We start from the raw sequence: 17,073 nt of genomic DNA, 5'->3' as shown, positions 1-17,073 counted from the left end.
AAACAATACTTGCATGCCAATACGCACACGGAAACCGTTAGCGTCTTGTCTAAATGGCTGTGAAAAGAGCCCCTCTTGGGGCAATAATTCCCTCTTTGGGTTAATTTCTTCTCAAAGTAAACCTGAGTGAATGATTGCCCTAAATAAGGAACAACTGATAATGGCTTAACAAAAACAAGCTGTCCTTCTACTGCAAATATTTCCAACAAAATGTATAACCTCCCTTTTTAAAATGATGATGCTGCCATGAGGGAAAGCTGAAACTTAGTCTCAGCAAGCATCCCATCAACAATGGAGTCTTTGAACCTTGTGTGCAGCTCTCCAAAAACATTGATTTGTGAATGAAACCTAAACTTTAACTAATGTTAAACTAAATCTCATCCCTTCTGTGGCAACTGGTTTTTTCCCTTCAGAAAAACCCCAAAAGTATATACTCGGAGCATCAGAGTGATATACTTTGGAATATTTTTCAGTTGTGTGGAGTGCTGAAGGAATAATGCAGAGAATGCAGGTTTTTTTTGTTTTTGTTTTTGTAGTGGTATGAAGGGAGGGTACCTGGTTAGATTGTGATAGGAGGATTTGTCTCAGGTTTGTACAGCATAGGACCTCAGAAGAGTAAATCACAGTAGTTGGAGATAATCTGCCAGCTGATTTATGCTCCTACATTACCCATTGATGACAGGACTTCATGATTCTTTTTTCCTTTTATGAATTAACAATGTTTAACTAAAACATGGGGGGGGGTACTAAACCACAATACGACGGTATTCATGTATGTAGGCTGTAAATTACACAAACATCCTAAAATCCCACAGCGACCTTAAGTGTTTTAAGACATTACATGATATCACTCATTACATTTCTGTATTCATATGTAGCTATTGATTTTATAATGGTGTATTTATGTAACATTGAACACATTGGGACTCATTAGTCTGGCACATGTTTTTTAGGGAGGTTACATTTTTGGATTGAAATTCAAATCATTACATTTACACTAGATTATTACATTTTGCTGATGGAAATGGACTTTTAGTAGATTTAAAAAGTAATTCCGTTTAGTGGTTTAAATAAATAAAGGTAAATAGTTGCAGGATAATGTACGATACATACACCGTAATTGGTTGAAAAACATTTGAGTCCTTCAGCTTCTGATATGAGGACTGACTCACGGTACAACAGCGACACTCTGCGGCCACTGTTAGAGATGCATTGTACACATACGAACTGGCGTGTTTTTTTTTAAAGAAAGTCTAACAAACAGCAGAATATGAACTCTACTCTACATATATTAGTGCCTTGCAATGCCGATCTTGCACACTAACCAATTTGTCCTCACTGAACAAGCCAACCAATGCCTCCTGTGAACTGTGGTGGTGTCCTGAGTGACATGTGAGGTGATGTGTGTCGGCGCTGCGCTGGAGGTGAACTTAGCTAGTCAGACGCTAACAGTCGCAGCAGCACAGCAAGTAGCGATAGCGTCAGTCTCTGTTGTATGACATTTATGGCGAAGGTTCACATTTTCTATCTAAAAAAAAAAAAACAGCTTTGGGGACACGACCTACGGCACAGCATTAACAGCGTTAAAGCTACATAGAGCCAGACTGAAGTTAAATAACTTGGCTAACGTCACTAGGGTGAGCTAACACTGACGCTAGCTAGCAGACGATCATTGACAGAAAGTTCTGTATTCAGTCTGGTAATAGTGTTTACAACTAGTAGACTCTTCAGCAACTTTCACAGGGAAAGTTGAATTGAATACTAAACATGGCGCTCCTGAACCTGACAGATGTGACCATCACCTCCATCAATCCTTGACACACACCAGAGTCAGGTAAGAAGAGCTAGCATGCTAGGTTAGCAAGCCACTGTTAGCTAGCTAGCGTTAGTAGTGTATGTGGCGTTACCGTTTCCTTAGCATACCGGTACTCTGACTGCTAATTAGCTAAACTAGCTTCCTGCTAAGACTTCATGGACACTTTGCAAACGACCATGTTGTTTAGAAATGTGACAAGCGGCTGTCATCTTATTTCCCCCTCCTTTAGTAACGTTGGCTGAAATTCACCGGCTTTAAAAACGGCAGCACCAGGAGAGAAGCTGGACTCAGCATCCAGGTCAAAGATGGAGTTAGCAGCGGTGAGTGCACCTGTTTGTTCTGGTCCTCACACAGTCAGCGTTCTCAATCTGTCAGTCAAGAGGTGAACTAACGCATATTCCATCAGCATATAGATTCCTGTACGAATAAAGCAGCTGAAATATAAACAATTGAAATGCTGTGTGTGTGTGTGTGTGTGTGTGTGTGTGTGTGTGTGTGTGTGTGTGTGTGTGTGTGTGTCCTTTATAATAACATTATGCAGATATACAATTTCACTTTCAACCGTTTGACTGTCCAACCAAGCTACCAGTGGTTGATTGATAGAGAAGAAACACCCAGTCCAATCTGATGCCACAGCAATTGAAACTACATGTGGGCAATACTGATAACAATCCTTTATTACTGTGTGTGTGTGTAAAAGGCCGCTTGTCACAGACTCGGCCTACATGGGGTGCTCCCTCTGCCACTTATATGAAAATAATACAGTAGCATAATAATGCAAAAATATCCTTTCGAAGAGCAATTCACTTTTATTTCTTAAAAATATTCAGACATTGGACTCTCGAACTCTGTTATCAAACACATGCGATGTCTTATAGTGGCAGGGAGGATGGGGGGATTTTTATCTTTCTCTAAAAACACACGCACACAGACACACACACACACACACACACAGAGCCACTTCATGACTCATACAGTTTGACAAAGATACAATTTAGCAGTGAGCTTCGCAGAGGGAGGGAGGAGGAGGGGGGGGGGGGCGCAATACAGATGTGTTGGTGTGTCTCTGAAAGATAAAGATAGAATTCCAAAGGAAAACTCAGGCTGGATTAAGCGTCTGCTTTGGCTGTGAAACAGGGTGGGGGGTAGAAGAGAAGCGGGAGAAAAGTCATCGTGGGTCGGCAGTGGAGAGAGAGAGAGAGAGAGAGAAGGAAGGTTTGTGAGAGAGATGGACATGTACATTATAATATGCTATTTGTAATAGCAGCATCACAGAGAGAAGGAGGTGAAAGAGGGCAACATGCAGGAGAAAGAGGATTCTCAGAGCAGAGCCGCGGGCAGGAAGGTAGGAGTGTGTGTGTGTAATGCGTGCATTAAAGTGGCATGTCTGTGGACGCTACATAATATAGTATGTGATGAATGAAAGTGTGTATAGCAGACAGCTTATGTATGGTGCAGACATTCTATTTTGTGTTTGTTGTCTTAACTGTAGTTATTGTTATGGCCTTATTAGAAACATTTTCTTTTCTTCGTTTACATATTTTTTTATGGAAGTGTTGCATCAAATGTTGTTTATCTGTCTGTCTGTCTGTCCATGTTTGTCTCATGTTTGTCCATGAGGCATGTAACCACAGAGGATGTCGAGTCTCAGTTTAACCCTATCCAACAGCCGTGTGTGTGTGTGTGTGTGTGTGTGTGTGTGTGTGTGTGTGTGTGTGTGTGTGTGTGGACTGACTGTCTCTGCCCATCTCCATCATCTCCACTGTGTGGAACCTGGCCTCTGCTCTGTGCTACAGGCTTGTTTTTGGAATGGAAATGTCATACAAGCATATTTCAATTAAATTTAAAGTCCATTCCATGTATATGAGATCATCTTTATTTTGGATCACATTTCTGTTGTGTCAGGATTTTGTAATGCAGATATTTGTTTGGATAATATTGTTGGAGAGGTGACCAATGGCGAGAAAGATGTTGAAAGTCGCATTTTCACATTATGCTTTTTACTCTGTGACTAATCCTTTATGTTTCTCTTTGCCTCTTCCCTCCCCCTCTGTCTGTCATCCTCCAACACCACCCTCTCATTTCTCTGTCCTCCTCTCTTTGCCATCCATCCATCCATCCATCCTCTCTTTCTCTCCATCCTTCCATCCTGTCTCTCCCCTCTATTGTCCCCCTCACTGTCTGTCTGTCTGTCGTCGTCCTCAGGCTCACCCAGCTCTCAAAGCCTTTATGTGTGGCTCTGTCAGCGGCACCTGCTCTACGCTGCTCTTCCAGCCTTTGGATCTGATCAAGACACGGCTGCAGACCCTGCAGAACAATGCCAAGCCGGGGTGTGTGTGTGCGCGCGTGTGTGCGTGCGTGTGTGCGTGTGTGTGTGTGTGTGTGCGTGCCCATGTAACACACAGACACACTTCATGTGCATGAACATGCAAACCCACGTACACCACACATTCTGCTGCATGCCGTCAGACGCGTGCACTTCAGCATGCCCCTGGCGTTGTCTTTGTTTTGCTCGACCTTTTTCCACAGCATGCTCTCCAGATACAAAGCGACACACACGCAGCGCGGCAGGACACGATTCGCAAGCAGTGCTCGCCTGAATCTGCTGTTTTGACCCATATAGGGCAATTAGTCACACCAAGCACTGTGTAATTATACTGTCAGGCCACTAGATTGCAATTAGCCCCACTGGTAACAGGAACCGCAAATGTTAACGGATAAAAGTGGATTTTTATTTCAAACAACGTTCCACAGGTTGAGGCTTTTAGTTAATTATTGTTTAACGGTCCAAACTGTTTATCTTTGTCCGTTTTTGAGTGCCCATATGTTTGTTTAATCTTTGAATGTGTCTGTAACCATTCCTAAATTTCCTCCTGCAGTGCACCAAAGGTGGGGATGTTTAGTGTTTTAATCAACGTTATCAGAACAGAGAGTTTCCTCAGTCTGTGGAAGGGAGTTTCACCAGTGAGTTAACTGACCTTACATTTTATTTTCAACACTTCTACAACAATTCCTGCAGTTATAAATCCCGTTGCTTGTACTAATCAATTGTGAACCATGTTTGACACTGCTGTTTCTCTCTGGCAGTCATTTGTGCGCTGCATCCCCGGCGTGGGCATCTACTTCAGCACCTTCTACTCCCTGAAGCAGCACTACTTCCTGGAGCGGGCCCCCAACGCTGGCGAGGCTGTTCTGCTCGGAGCGGGCGCCAGAGCTGTGGCTGGTGTCTGCATGCTGCCGATCACTGTCATCAAGACGCGCTTTGAGGTGAGCGGCAGTTTCTTTTTTCACACCGAGAGAGCTGTTTTTGAACCTGGGTCCAGTATCTTGTTATGAGCCTCAGAATAATAGGCCTTTACACATGTTTGAAATACATAGGTGACAATAACTCTAAAAATATTGATCCAACAAAAGCATTTTATGAACACTCAAGCCACCAAAAGAGGAGTCTTATTTTGTAGTTATACTTATGACTCTGGAGTACGGAGTCTTCTTCTGTGACACACGAATGTGCCGTCCCCATTCTACAAAGCTCTGATTGGTCAGTTCTTTACTACACACACAACTACACTTTGTTTTGCTGCACTAGAAAACAGAAGAAGGATATTTGTGTTGTAATAGATTTTTTTTAAACCAGTTACTAAATCCCTTGTATATGCATGACACACACATATTCAACAAAGAGTGATAATGTCCTTTCACAACACGTCCGCCTCCACCTTATGCATTAATCAGTTCTGCTTCGTTGTAGCCCTCATTAGCTGACGTGAGACTGCACAGCTGAGCACAACAAATATGGTCTCCAGTGAATGTATCTCTGAGTAAGAGACGTTCTATCCAATAAACGATCATCACACCTAGCATGCTTACATTTACAACTCTTCAACTGGTGCTCCACCGCGGCCGCCTGTAACATTGTCGGCAACATTTTCAATATGTGTGTTCCGTATTCATTTTCCATGTGCGTCTGTTGTTTCAGAGCGGCTGTTACAACTATATGAGTGTGGCAGGAGCTCTGAGGAGCGTGTACGAGACGGAGGGCTTCAGGGCTCTGTTCTCAGGGCTGACTGCCACGCTGCTCCGAGACGCTCCGTTCTCCGGCATCTACGTCATGTTCTACAGCCAGGCCAAGAAGGCGCTGCCTCAAGGTGAGAGCCGCACTGCGTCAGCTCATCAAGATGTGAAGCGCTGTTTTCTCGATCTAGATCTGGTGAGCAGCGGGTCGTCTTAAGTGTTGTCCTTGTTCTGCAGAACATCGGTAAAGTGTATCGTGAATGGGTTAGTGCTGTGGAATATATGTCTTTAAATGATTTCATACGGCAGCAAAAGTGAGTTTTTATACACCTGTTTTTTTGCGCATCTTCAATTGATTAATAATAAATCTGAGTAGAAACACCAGAATAAATACAAATAAATAAAAAATGAAAGTTGAAAAATGTCAGAAAGGCTTTGCTGAGTTAGAAAGGTTGGTGTATCGATAGAAACTAAATGCAACCAAGTGCAAATGGAGACAGGCGAATAAATCACGATGTGCATGAAACACATCTTTTCTCAAATACATGACTTAGAAATAAATACAATATTTCCATCATGTTTTCCACACAGTCTTCCTTTGTTTGAGGTTTGACTGCCGTCATTTAATAACCGATTAATGGCACCCAACTGGACAAACAGCGTCACCAGCTGTTTATCCCAATGTGCCCAATAGTTCTATATTAAAACATGCGTTAATACGCATTTTCTTTTGCCATTTGTTCTGGCCATTCTGTCAATATTTGCGTTTAATTTGGATAGAAACTTGACCGGCGTTTGTCTTCATTTTAGTACAACAACTTGCCCAGAGCTCCGCTCTTTCTTGAAACATGCTCTTCTACTTTCTCTCATCTCTCAGAGGTGACGTCGTCGCCCTATGCGCCGCTGGTGAACTTCAGCTGTGGGATGGCGGCAGGCGTCATGGCGTCGCTGGCCACACAGCCAGCAGACGTGGTGAAGACCCACATTCAAATCAGCCCATCCCACTGGAGCACGACGGATGCTATCCGCTACATCTACACGGTGCGTGTGCTCATTTAATCACAGCTGTCCGCATGTGCACTTCCATTTTCAGGGAGAAGCATCGCTCATTGTTGTTGGTAAGAAGGGTGCAGCTTGGCGACTGCATACGTACTGTACTGATCTTTCCTGGTCTGTCCTCTCCCTCAGGAGCACGGCATGGCCGGGTTTTTTCGCGGGGCTGTCCCCAGGTCTCTGCGTCGCACCCTGATGGCGGCTATGGCTTGGACTGTCTACGAACAGCTGATGGCCCGAATGGGCCTCAAATCCTGAAGAGCATCATTGACGAGTCACAATAAAACAGGATGAAATATGAGGGATAATGATAAACATTATGTTCTCACTGAAAGCCCCACGAAAGAAGAAACGGGATCCGAGGAGCTCGTAGAGACAGTGAACCAGCACGACCAAGTTTTTGAGAATAACACCAGGTGGATAAATGTGAGAGAGTAAGACGTGTGTGTGTGTTATGTTATTTAAATGTTTGTGAAAATGTGCCTGTCTGTACGTTTGAGATTGTGATGTTGCACCTGACACACTCTTAATGTCAATCTTGGGCTGAAGTGGCACTCCCTGCTGTGAAGTGAACTTATTCCTCCTCTCACTCTTTATGTTTGGACACCCTGAGGTCTGGCTGCCACTAAAAAGAAAGAGGCTCTGTGACTGTGCCGTGACAAGGTATTTTTAAATGCTGTCGACACAACTGTGACTCTCAGAAAGCCGGCTGGTGTGCTGGTGCATCTGCTGAGGGAACCAAAAACCAAAGCACCGCAGAGAGAAGAGCTCTGGCTTCTGCCATATTTCCTAAACTTGCATAAGATTGAGCAATGTTTCTTACTTGCCAATTAACAAGCAGACTTGGATATTTGATTTGACTCAGACAGTCACGATAACGCCTTTTGTTGCCATACCGCTCACAACTCTGCTCCTTAAGTTTATACTCCACTGTGATGCATTTTGTGGCTCAGCATAGTGAACCCAGATGTGAGTTTTAAAGAAGTAATGATAGTCCGTCACATCTGGGCTTTAAGAAAAGTAGCAGACAAAAAGTCAGACTTGTGATTTGTATGAGTTGTGTAATTGAAATACTTTTTTTTTTAGGATAAAAACAGCAATATTTGCACTTTGCACTTTTCCCGACACATTAAGTTAAAATTTGAATGACAGGGTGAAATAGCAAACTTGACTTGAGATTTAGTTTAGGAGTCAGTCACTTCCTGTGAGCATATTTCCAGAACATTGGGAGTGAAGCATTGCTTAATCATTGTTCTACTGTGTTTATAAAAGTTATTCAGAATCCTTACCGGTGCTGGAGAGGTGTGATAGATAGATAGATAGATAGATACTTTATTAATCCCGCAAGGGGAAATTAGTTTGCTTCATCAGCATTATGATACAGCTGATACAGGTGTGGACGTTGTCCGGCGTCTTCTTGGCTTTGTAAATATTGGACTAGATACAGAATTATTGGTTGAAACAAACAAAGGCCTAATTTTTATGTTCATTGTACAGTCTCCCTTCGCTATAAATATTTATTATTGTTGATACAAAAAGGAAGTGATATATTGAAAATGATTATTATATTTCCATAGTGTTTATGGAAATAATGCCAAAATGGAAGATCTCGTTAGTGGAGGAGATTGAAAGACTTCATTGTCTGAACAAAATGGATCATTACACACTCGCATATGAAGATTTTTGGAAGTCTCGATAAGATGACAGAAAGGTCACTAAGAGAACTTTAACGACGAGTAGATTTCAGTGTTAGCTGTTTATCTACATGTGCCGTAATTCACACATGGAAGTTTTGCCTCGTTGATTTATCTTCATCATAACACCACCCCTGTAGTCTTCATTGATCCTCTGTTGTGACTATTTTCTTATTGTAGATATTTGGTCTGTGCATGTGTTTGCTCAGACAGACGTCGTGCCTGGCTGGTGTTTAATGTCAATAAACGTTCCTCTTTTTAAAAAATATTTTTGAATTTCTTTATTGTGTTTTTTTCCGTTCCAGATAGCAACTGTTACATCAAACATACCGACCACATTTTAATAGACATTTTCACAACTATTTAACATTTGATGAAATATTTAAATGTTTTTTAAAAAGCTTGTCATCGACAGGTTTGTGGCTCTTAACAAACCTGTGCCATTTAGTTTCTAAATTGACTTGAAAGACAGAAGCAAGATAACTTAGCTAAACTCAAACACTAACTTGTCCTTGTCATAATAGTACAAATGGCAATAATAGTAGGAAATATTTGTACAAAGCAGAAATTATAAAGACATTTTAAAGTATCCCGTAAAAAGTTGTAAATCACATGTTACCTCCAGTGAGACGTTTAAAACTTGTGTAACATGAATGACATTTAATAGCAGATGAAGTTGAGTTTTTCCTGGCAGTCCCAGTTCTCCCACAGCCCCTCTTTGGTTAAAGCTCCACAGCGGTTCAGTATTGGACACTGGTGGTCCTGAACCCCTTTCTTAGGCCAGGCCTCGTACTCCAGAGGGTCACCGTTCACCCACAGCCAGCGGTCCTCCAGGTAACGCAGGCCGATCCACACCCGCTCAGTGATGTGATTGGGCTTGATCTCCCTCAGGGCCAGAAGCTGCTCGGTCTCAGAGGCCAGACTTGTGAGTGCAGTGTGTTTCTCTCTGCAGTACCACATCGCCTGCTCCCAGGTCCTCTCATACTCCACCACAATCAGGTTGAAGCAGAAAAAGGGCAGTTCATGATGAGGTTTGATGTTGTGCCATCCAATCCAATTACAGCTTTGCCAACAAACAGAAGCAACCCATTGATTCTCATCGTTGTCTGGTTGGCTCTCAGCCCACGGGACGTTTGATGCGTCTCCTCCTCCTGACCACTTCCACTGTGTTGCATTTCTGTAGAGACCGAGCCAGAACTCCGTGCTAATTTTCCCATTTGCTGCGTTTTTCAGTCCTTCTTCAACCCATGGTGTAGAGATGGGGGACAGATCCGTGTAATGATCTCTGCAGTACTGTTGAGCTTTGTGCCATGTGGAGTATTGTTGCACATATTCATGCTTCCCATACTGCGCAGACACAATCGCAATAAAGAGCATTTTCAAAACCACGATCTCCATGGTGGTGAAGTTTACATGTAATAGCAGAGATGAGTGCGAAGCCTGTGTTTCAGGTTTCTGTTGCCTCTCCATATATGTCTGTGAATGTGCCCGGCTGTGATTAACATCATTGTTTGCATACGTAAATTATACAAAATTCAATCTTGATATGCGGGTTGTCCTGGTAGCAGAAGAGGGCCACTCCGCAGGATAATCGTCAGAGGCCATGCAATGGCATTATTTAGTCATGCTTGACTGCCAAAAGTAAAATAAACTAGGACACTGATTTGCAATTGAACAACTGATGTCAGTGAAGCCTCCTCACATTTCCCTTTGGAGTTTTGCTTAGGAAATTTATTTCCTTTTGACCTAGAGAGACAAGTGGTGGAATCAAGTCCAGTTTGAAGTCACGATGTCCTGCCTGCCATTTGACTTTAAACAACATAGCATGGCCCAAGTCTCTGCGTCACACCCTGATGGCGGCTATGGCTTGGACTATACGAACAGCTGATGGCCCGAATGGGCCTCAAATCCTGAAGAGCATCATTGACGAGTCACAATAAAACAGGATGAAATATGAGGGATAATGATAAACATTATGTTCTCACTGAAAGCCCCACGAAAGAAGAAACGGGATCCGAGGAGCTCGTAGAGACAGTGAACCAGCACGACCAAGTTTTTGAGAATAACAACCAGGTGGATAAATGTGAGAGAGTAAGGTGTGTGTGTGTGCGTGTGTTTTGTTATTTAAATGTTTGTGAAAATGTGCCTGTCTGTACGTTTGAGATTGTGATGCTGCACCTGACACACACTTAATGTCAATCTTGGGCTGAAGTGGTTGTCTGAACGAAATGGATCATTACACACTCGCATTTGAAGATTTTTGGAAGTCTCGATAAGACGACAGAAAGGTCACCAAGAGAATTTTAATGACGAGTAGATTTCAGTGTTAGCTGTGTATCTACATGTGCCGTAATTCACACATGGAAGTTTTGCCTCGTTGATTTATCTTCATCATAACACCACCCCTGTAGTCTTCATTGATCCTCTGTTGTGACTATTTTCTTATTGTAGATATTTGGTCTGTGCATGTGTTTGCTCAGACAGACGTCGTGCCTGGCTGGTGTTTAATGTCAATAAACGTTCCTCTTTTTAAAAAATATTTTTGAATTTCTTTATTGTGTTTTTTTCCGTTCCAGATAGCAACTGTTACATCAAACATACCGACCACATTTTAATAGACATTTTCACAACTATTTAACATTTGATGAAATATTTAAATGTTTTTTAAAAAGCTTGTCATCGACAGGTTTGTGGCTCTTAACAAACCTGTGCCATTTAGTTTCTAAATTGACTTGAAAGACAGAAGCAAGATAACTTAGCTAAAATCAAACACTAACTTGTCCTTGTCATAATAGTACAAATGGCAATAATAGTAGGAAATATTTGTACAAAGCAGAAATTCTAAAGACATTTTAAAGTATCCCGTAAAAAGTTGTAAATCACATGTTACCTCCAGTGAGACGTTTAAAACTTGTGTAACATGAATGACATTTAATAGCAGATGAAGTTGAGTTTTTCCTGGCAGTCCCAGTTCTCCCACAGCCCCTCTTTGGTTAAAGCTCCACAGCGGTTCCATATTGGACACTGGTGGTCCTGAACCCCTTTCTTAGGCCAGGCCTCGTACTCCAGAGGGTCACTGTTCACCCACAGCCAGCGGTCCTCCAGGTAACGCAGGCCGATCCACACCCGCTCAGTGATGCGATTGGGCTTGATCTCCCTCAGGGCCAGAAGCTGCTCGGTCTCAGAGGCCAGACTTGTGAGTGCAGTGTGTTTCTCTCTGCAGTACCACATCGCCTGCTCCCAGGTCCTCTCATACTCCACCACAATCAGGTTGAAGCAGAAAAAGGGCAGTTCATGATGAGGGTTGATGTTGTGCCATCCAGTCCAATTACAGCTTTGCCAACAAATAGAAGCAACCGATTGATACCAATAGTCGTCTGGTTCGTCCTTATCCCACGGGACGTTTGATGCGTCTCCTCCTCCTGACCACTTCCACTGTGTTGCATTTCTGTAGAGACCGATCCAGAACCTCGTGCTAATTTTCCCATTTGCTGCGTTTTTCAGTCCTTCTTCAACCCATGGTGTAGAGATGGGGGACAGATCCGTGTAATGATCTCTGCAGTACTGTTGAGCTTTGTGCCATGTGTAGTATTGTTGCACATATTCATGCTTCCCATACTGCGCAGACACAATCGCAATAAAGAGCATTTTCAAAACCACGATCTCCATGGTGGTGAAGTTTACATGTAATAGCAGAGATGAGTGCGAAGCCTGTGTTTCAGGTTTCTGTTGCCTCTCCATATATGTCTGTGAATGTGCCCGGCTGTGATTAACATCATTGTTTGCTTATGTAAATTATACAAAAGTCAGTCTTGATATCCGGGATGCTCTGGTAGCAGACCATGTGTTTTAACACCCTTCTCTCCCCATGTTTCCTGTCCGTCTCGACTAAATGAACTACCCCAGAAAAAGGGGTTTACAATGTGACACAATTGCCCAGTTTGATATGCACGGAAAATGCAGTTTTCTTTCTGAAGAGGGCCACTCCGCAGGATAATCGTCAGAGGCCATGCAATGGCATTATTTAGTCATGCTTGACTGCCAAAAGTAAAATAAACTAGGACACTGATTTGCAATTGAACAACTGAAGTCAGTGAAGCCTCCTCACATTTCCCTTTGGAGTTTTGCTTAGGAAGTTTATTTCCTTTTGACCTTGAGAGACAAGTGGTGGAATCAAGTCCAGTTTGAAGTCACGATGTCCTGCCTGCCATTTGACTTTAAACAACATAGCATGGCCCAGGTCTCTGCGTCACACCCTGATGGCGGCTATGGCTTGGACTATACGAACAGCTGATGGCCCGAATGGGCCTCAAATCCTGAAGAGCATCATTGACGAGTCACAGTAAAACAGGATGAAATATGAGGGATAATGATAAACATTATCTTCTCACTGAAAGCCCCACGAAAGAAGAAACGGGATCCGAGGAGCTCGTAGAGACAGTGAACCAGCACGACCAGGTTTTTGAGAATAACAACCAGGTGGATAAATGTGAGAGAGTAAGGTGTGTGTGTGTGCGTGTGTTTTGTTATTTAAATGTTTGTGAAAATGTGCCTGTCTGTACGTTTGAGATTGTGATGCTGCACCTGACACACACTTAATGTCAATCTTGGGCTGAAGTGGTTGTCTGAACGAAATGGATCATTACACACTCGCATTTGAAGATTTTTGGAAGTCTCGATAAGATGACAGAAAGGTCACCAAGAGAATTTTAATGACGAGTAGATTTCAGTGTTAGCTGTGTATCTACATGTGCCGTAATTCACACATGGAAGTTTTGCCTCGTTGATTTATCTTCATCATAACACCACCCCTGTAGTCTTCATTGATCCTCTGTTGTGACTATTTTCTTATTGTAGATATTTGGTCTGTGCATGTGTTTGCTCAGACAGACGTCGTGCCTGGCTGGTGTTTAATGTCAATAAACGTTCCTCTTTTTAAAAAATATTTTTGAATTTCTTTATTGTGTTTTTTTCCGTTCCAGATAGCAACTGTTACATCAAACATACCGACCACATTTTAATAGACATTTTCACAACTATTTAACATTTGATGAAATATTTAAATGTTTTTTAAAAAGCTTGTCATCGACAGGTTTGTGGCTCTTAACAAACCTGTGCCATTTAGTTTCTAAATTGACTTGAAAGACAGAAGCAAGATAACTTAGCTAAAATCAAACACTAACTTGTCCTTGTCATAATAGTACAAATGGCAATAATAGTAGGAAATATTTGTACAAAGCAGAAATTATAAAGACATTTTAAAGTATCCCGTAAAAAGTTGTAAATCACATGTTACCTCCAGTGAGACGTTTAAAACTTGTGTAACATGAATGACATTTAATAGCAGATGAAGTTGAGTTTTTCCTGGCAGTCCCAGTTCTCCCACAGCCCCTCTTTGGTTAAAGCTCCACAGCGGTTCAGTATTGGACACTGGTGGTCCTGAACCCCTTTCTTAGGCCAGGCCTCGTACTCCAGAGGGTCACCGTTCACCCACAGCCAGCGGTCCTCCAGGTAACGCAGGCCGATCCACACCCGCTCAGTGATGCGATTGGGCTTGATCTCCCTCAGGGCCAGAAGCTGCTCGGTCTCAGAGGCCAGACTTGTGAGTGCAGTGTGTTTCTCTCTGCAGTACCACATCGCCTGCTCCCAGGTCCTCTCATACTCCACCACAATCAGGTTGAAGCAGAAAAAGGTCAGTTCATTAGAAGGTTTCTTGTTGTGCCATCCAAACCAATTACAGCTTTGCCAACAAATAGAAGCAACCCATTGATTCCGATCGTCGTCTGGTTCGTCCTTATCCCACGGGACGTTTGATGCGTCTCCTCCTCCTGACCACTTCCACTGTGTTGCATTTCTGTAGAGACCGATCCAGAACTTCGTGCTAATTTTCCCATTTGCTGCGTTTTTCAGTCCTTCTTCAACCCATGGTGTAGAGATGGGGGACAGATCCATGTAATGATCTCTGCAGTACTGTTGAGCTTTGTGCCAGGTGGAGTATTGTTGCACATATTCATGCTTCCCATACTGCGCAGACACAATCGCAATAAAGAGCATTTTCAAAACCACGATCTCCATGGTGGTGAAGTTTACAGGTAATAGCAGAGATGAGTGCGAAGCCTGTGTTTCAGGTTTCTGTTGCCTCTCCATATATGTCTGTGAATGTGCCCGGCTGTGACTTAACATCATTGTTTGCATACGTAAATTATACAAAATTCAGTCTTGATATCCGGGATGTTCTGATTTGCAATTGAACAACTGAAGTCAGTGAAGCCTCCTCGCATTTCCCTATAGAGTTTTGCTTAGGAAATTTATTTCCATTTAACCTAGAGAGACAAGTGGTGGAATCAAGTCCAGTTTGAAGTCACGATGTCCTGCCTGCCATTCGACTTTCAACAACATAGCATGGCATCGTAGTCTGTGACCCATCAGATTCTGTGATGTAAGGATCAATTTTAGATTAAAAAAAAAGCCTGATGGGTTAAAATAACATTGACAGATGAGCTGACAGGACCCTGCAAACCTACGACTAGCCACCACTTTCTGCTATCACAGCTACAGCATGTCACAGTTTGTAGTAACAACATTGTGATCATTGTAAAAAAAACAAAATACATACTGTATATATATATGCTAATCTGGTCACAGAATCTGATGGTTCACATTTTGTAACGTCAGAAACAATAGATTTATAAATGAACAATACAAAGAGTCTACGGCCACGCTAGCAGATTTGAAAGCTGTACTCGTCCTTTCAGCTAAATGCTAACGTTAGCAGGCTAACAGGCTCACAATGACGATGCTAAAATGCTCTTTAGCAGGTATAATGTTCACCATGTTCACTTTAGTGTGTGAGCAAAATGCTCATAGTAGCTAATTAACACTAAACACAAAGCAGAGTTCAGGCTGTCAGTAGTTTTGCAGGAATAAACCAAAGTGTTGGACAAATTAAAGTTTGGGCCTGATGGAAGAGGAAAAGTCAAATCAACAACGTCATTGGTTTCATCCTCTGGGGACCACGATTGTCACAATAGGCAAGCCATTAAAAAGTTGTTGCGATGTTTCAGTGGTGGACTGAGCAACTTTACCATCCCTAGAGCATGGTTAAAAACTGAGTCAAAGGTCTGATGCACCAAACTGTGGTCCACAGATGAAAGATAATGATACGTTTTATAGTTTCCAGAATCTTCAGAACAAGAGTGACAGCTGCGGAGCTTCACGTCCTGTCCCCTGATGAACCCTGAGTCACTAAAGGAGATCCGAGTGTTTCTGCCGATTGACAGAACATGGAACTTGATGTCATGTCATTGTCAATGATTGACATAAGGCGGCATATTTTCCTATAAAACCAGTGTCTATGTGTCACTTTGTGTAAACACAAGTTATAACATTGCTCATAACACACCTGGTAACCATCATTTTGTTGTAAATTATTTAACTGAAAAGAAAATCTAACGTAATTGTCATAAACTAAAATAGCTTAGCAAAAACAACAACAACAAAAGAAATCTACAAATACTTTAAAAGTAGAACGTCATAATTTATATGCAGTGTAGAAATTGACAAAAGATGGAAATTTGATTGGACAGACACAGGTGTAATTTTTCCCCTGCAAAATTCAGTCATAACACATTTTCATTTCCAAAAATGTGAAACTAAGGCCATATTAACGCCCATTTCAGGAAACCCTGCATACTTATGTCTGAGTATCATTTATTATTGCCCCTTTTGGTAACCTTTCACAGGTTACCAATTTCCTTTAGAATACATTTTAAAATGTTACTCATTACTTACAAGGCTTTGCATGGCCAGGCGCCAGAATACATCAGTGCACTTTTAACTCATATTGTCCAAAAGGCCTCTCAGATCCGCTGGGTGCCTGCTAGGTGTTCCAGAGTTCAGGTTAAGGTCTGTACTAGTACCTCAGTTCTGGAACAGTCTTCCAGTTAGTATCCGGTCTGCTGAAAATGTTTCTGCTTTTAAATCCTGTCTTAAGACACTTTTTTACTGACTTGCCTTTTTTAATTAATTGTATTTATTTATTTATTTTTAATAAGTGTCAATTAGAACCATTATTAGAACAGCATGTTGAAAGTGGAAGTTAATCATTGAAGATATATATGTATGATTATTTAATCTGGGAGATCTCCAAAACAACTGTGCAAACATGTCTGCTAAAGAAGATCTTGAGATGCAATTGAAAGCTCGAGGAAAGTTAGTTGACTTTGCAGCAAGATTTTTGTTCCTCAAATTAGTGTTACGGTTGTGTCAAAATATAGGCATATTCTTATCAAGAGGATGATAAGACCTTTTAATTACACTTTTAGTCTACTCATTTTGAATTTGTGTGCTTTTATTTTGACAGAGAGAATTTCACCAGCCTTTTGATCGTATTAGTAGCTATACTGTCTATTACAACATTATATATATATATATATATATACGTTAATATATTGTTCATGTGTGAGCAGGACAGTCTTTTTTTTCTTCAGACAGCTC

At 41.9% G+C, this 17,073-nt stretch overlaps 1 protein-coding gene across 2 annotated transcripts; it reads left to right on the top strand.

The window, feature by feature from the left end:
* The first annotated feature begins 1,318 nt into the window (after positions 1-1,318).
* LOC306695627 (mitochondrial glycine transporter B-like) lies at positions 1,319-8,826 on the top strand. Of its 2 annotated transcripts, XM_079158923.1 has the most exons (8): positions 1,319-1,834; positions 2,046-2,136; positions 4,022-4,146; positions 4,696-4,780; positions 4,904-5,083; positions 5,796-5,964; positions 6,708-6,871; positions 7,019-8,826. In XM_079158923.1, exons 2-8 carry the CDS (start codon positions 2,122-2,124, stop codon positions 7,139-7,141), a joined length of 861 nt encoding a protein of 286 aa, XP_079015049.1. In that variant the 5' UTR covers positions 1,319-1,834; positions 2,046-2,121; the 3' UTR covers positions 7,142-8,826. The 2 variants fall into 2 exon arrangements, with proteins under 2 accessions (XP_079015049.1, XP_079015048.1); XM_079158922.1 differs by lacking the exons at positions 1,319-1,834; positions 2,046-2,136 and adding an exon at positions 3,016-3,161.
* The last annotated feature ends 8,247 nt before the right edge of the window (positions 8,827-17,073 follow it).

Source organism: Pholis gunnellus (genome assembly GCF_910591455.1).
Source record: "Pholis gunnellus genome assembly, chromosome: 5".
NCBI classification, from domain to species: domain Eukaryota; kingdom Metazoa; phylum Chordata; class Actinopteri; order Perciformes; family Pholidae; genus Pholis; species Pholis gunnellus.
Note: the sequence above shows the minus strand (reverse complement) of the source record. Positions and strands in the feature narration are given on the sequence as shown.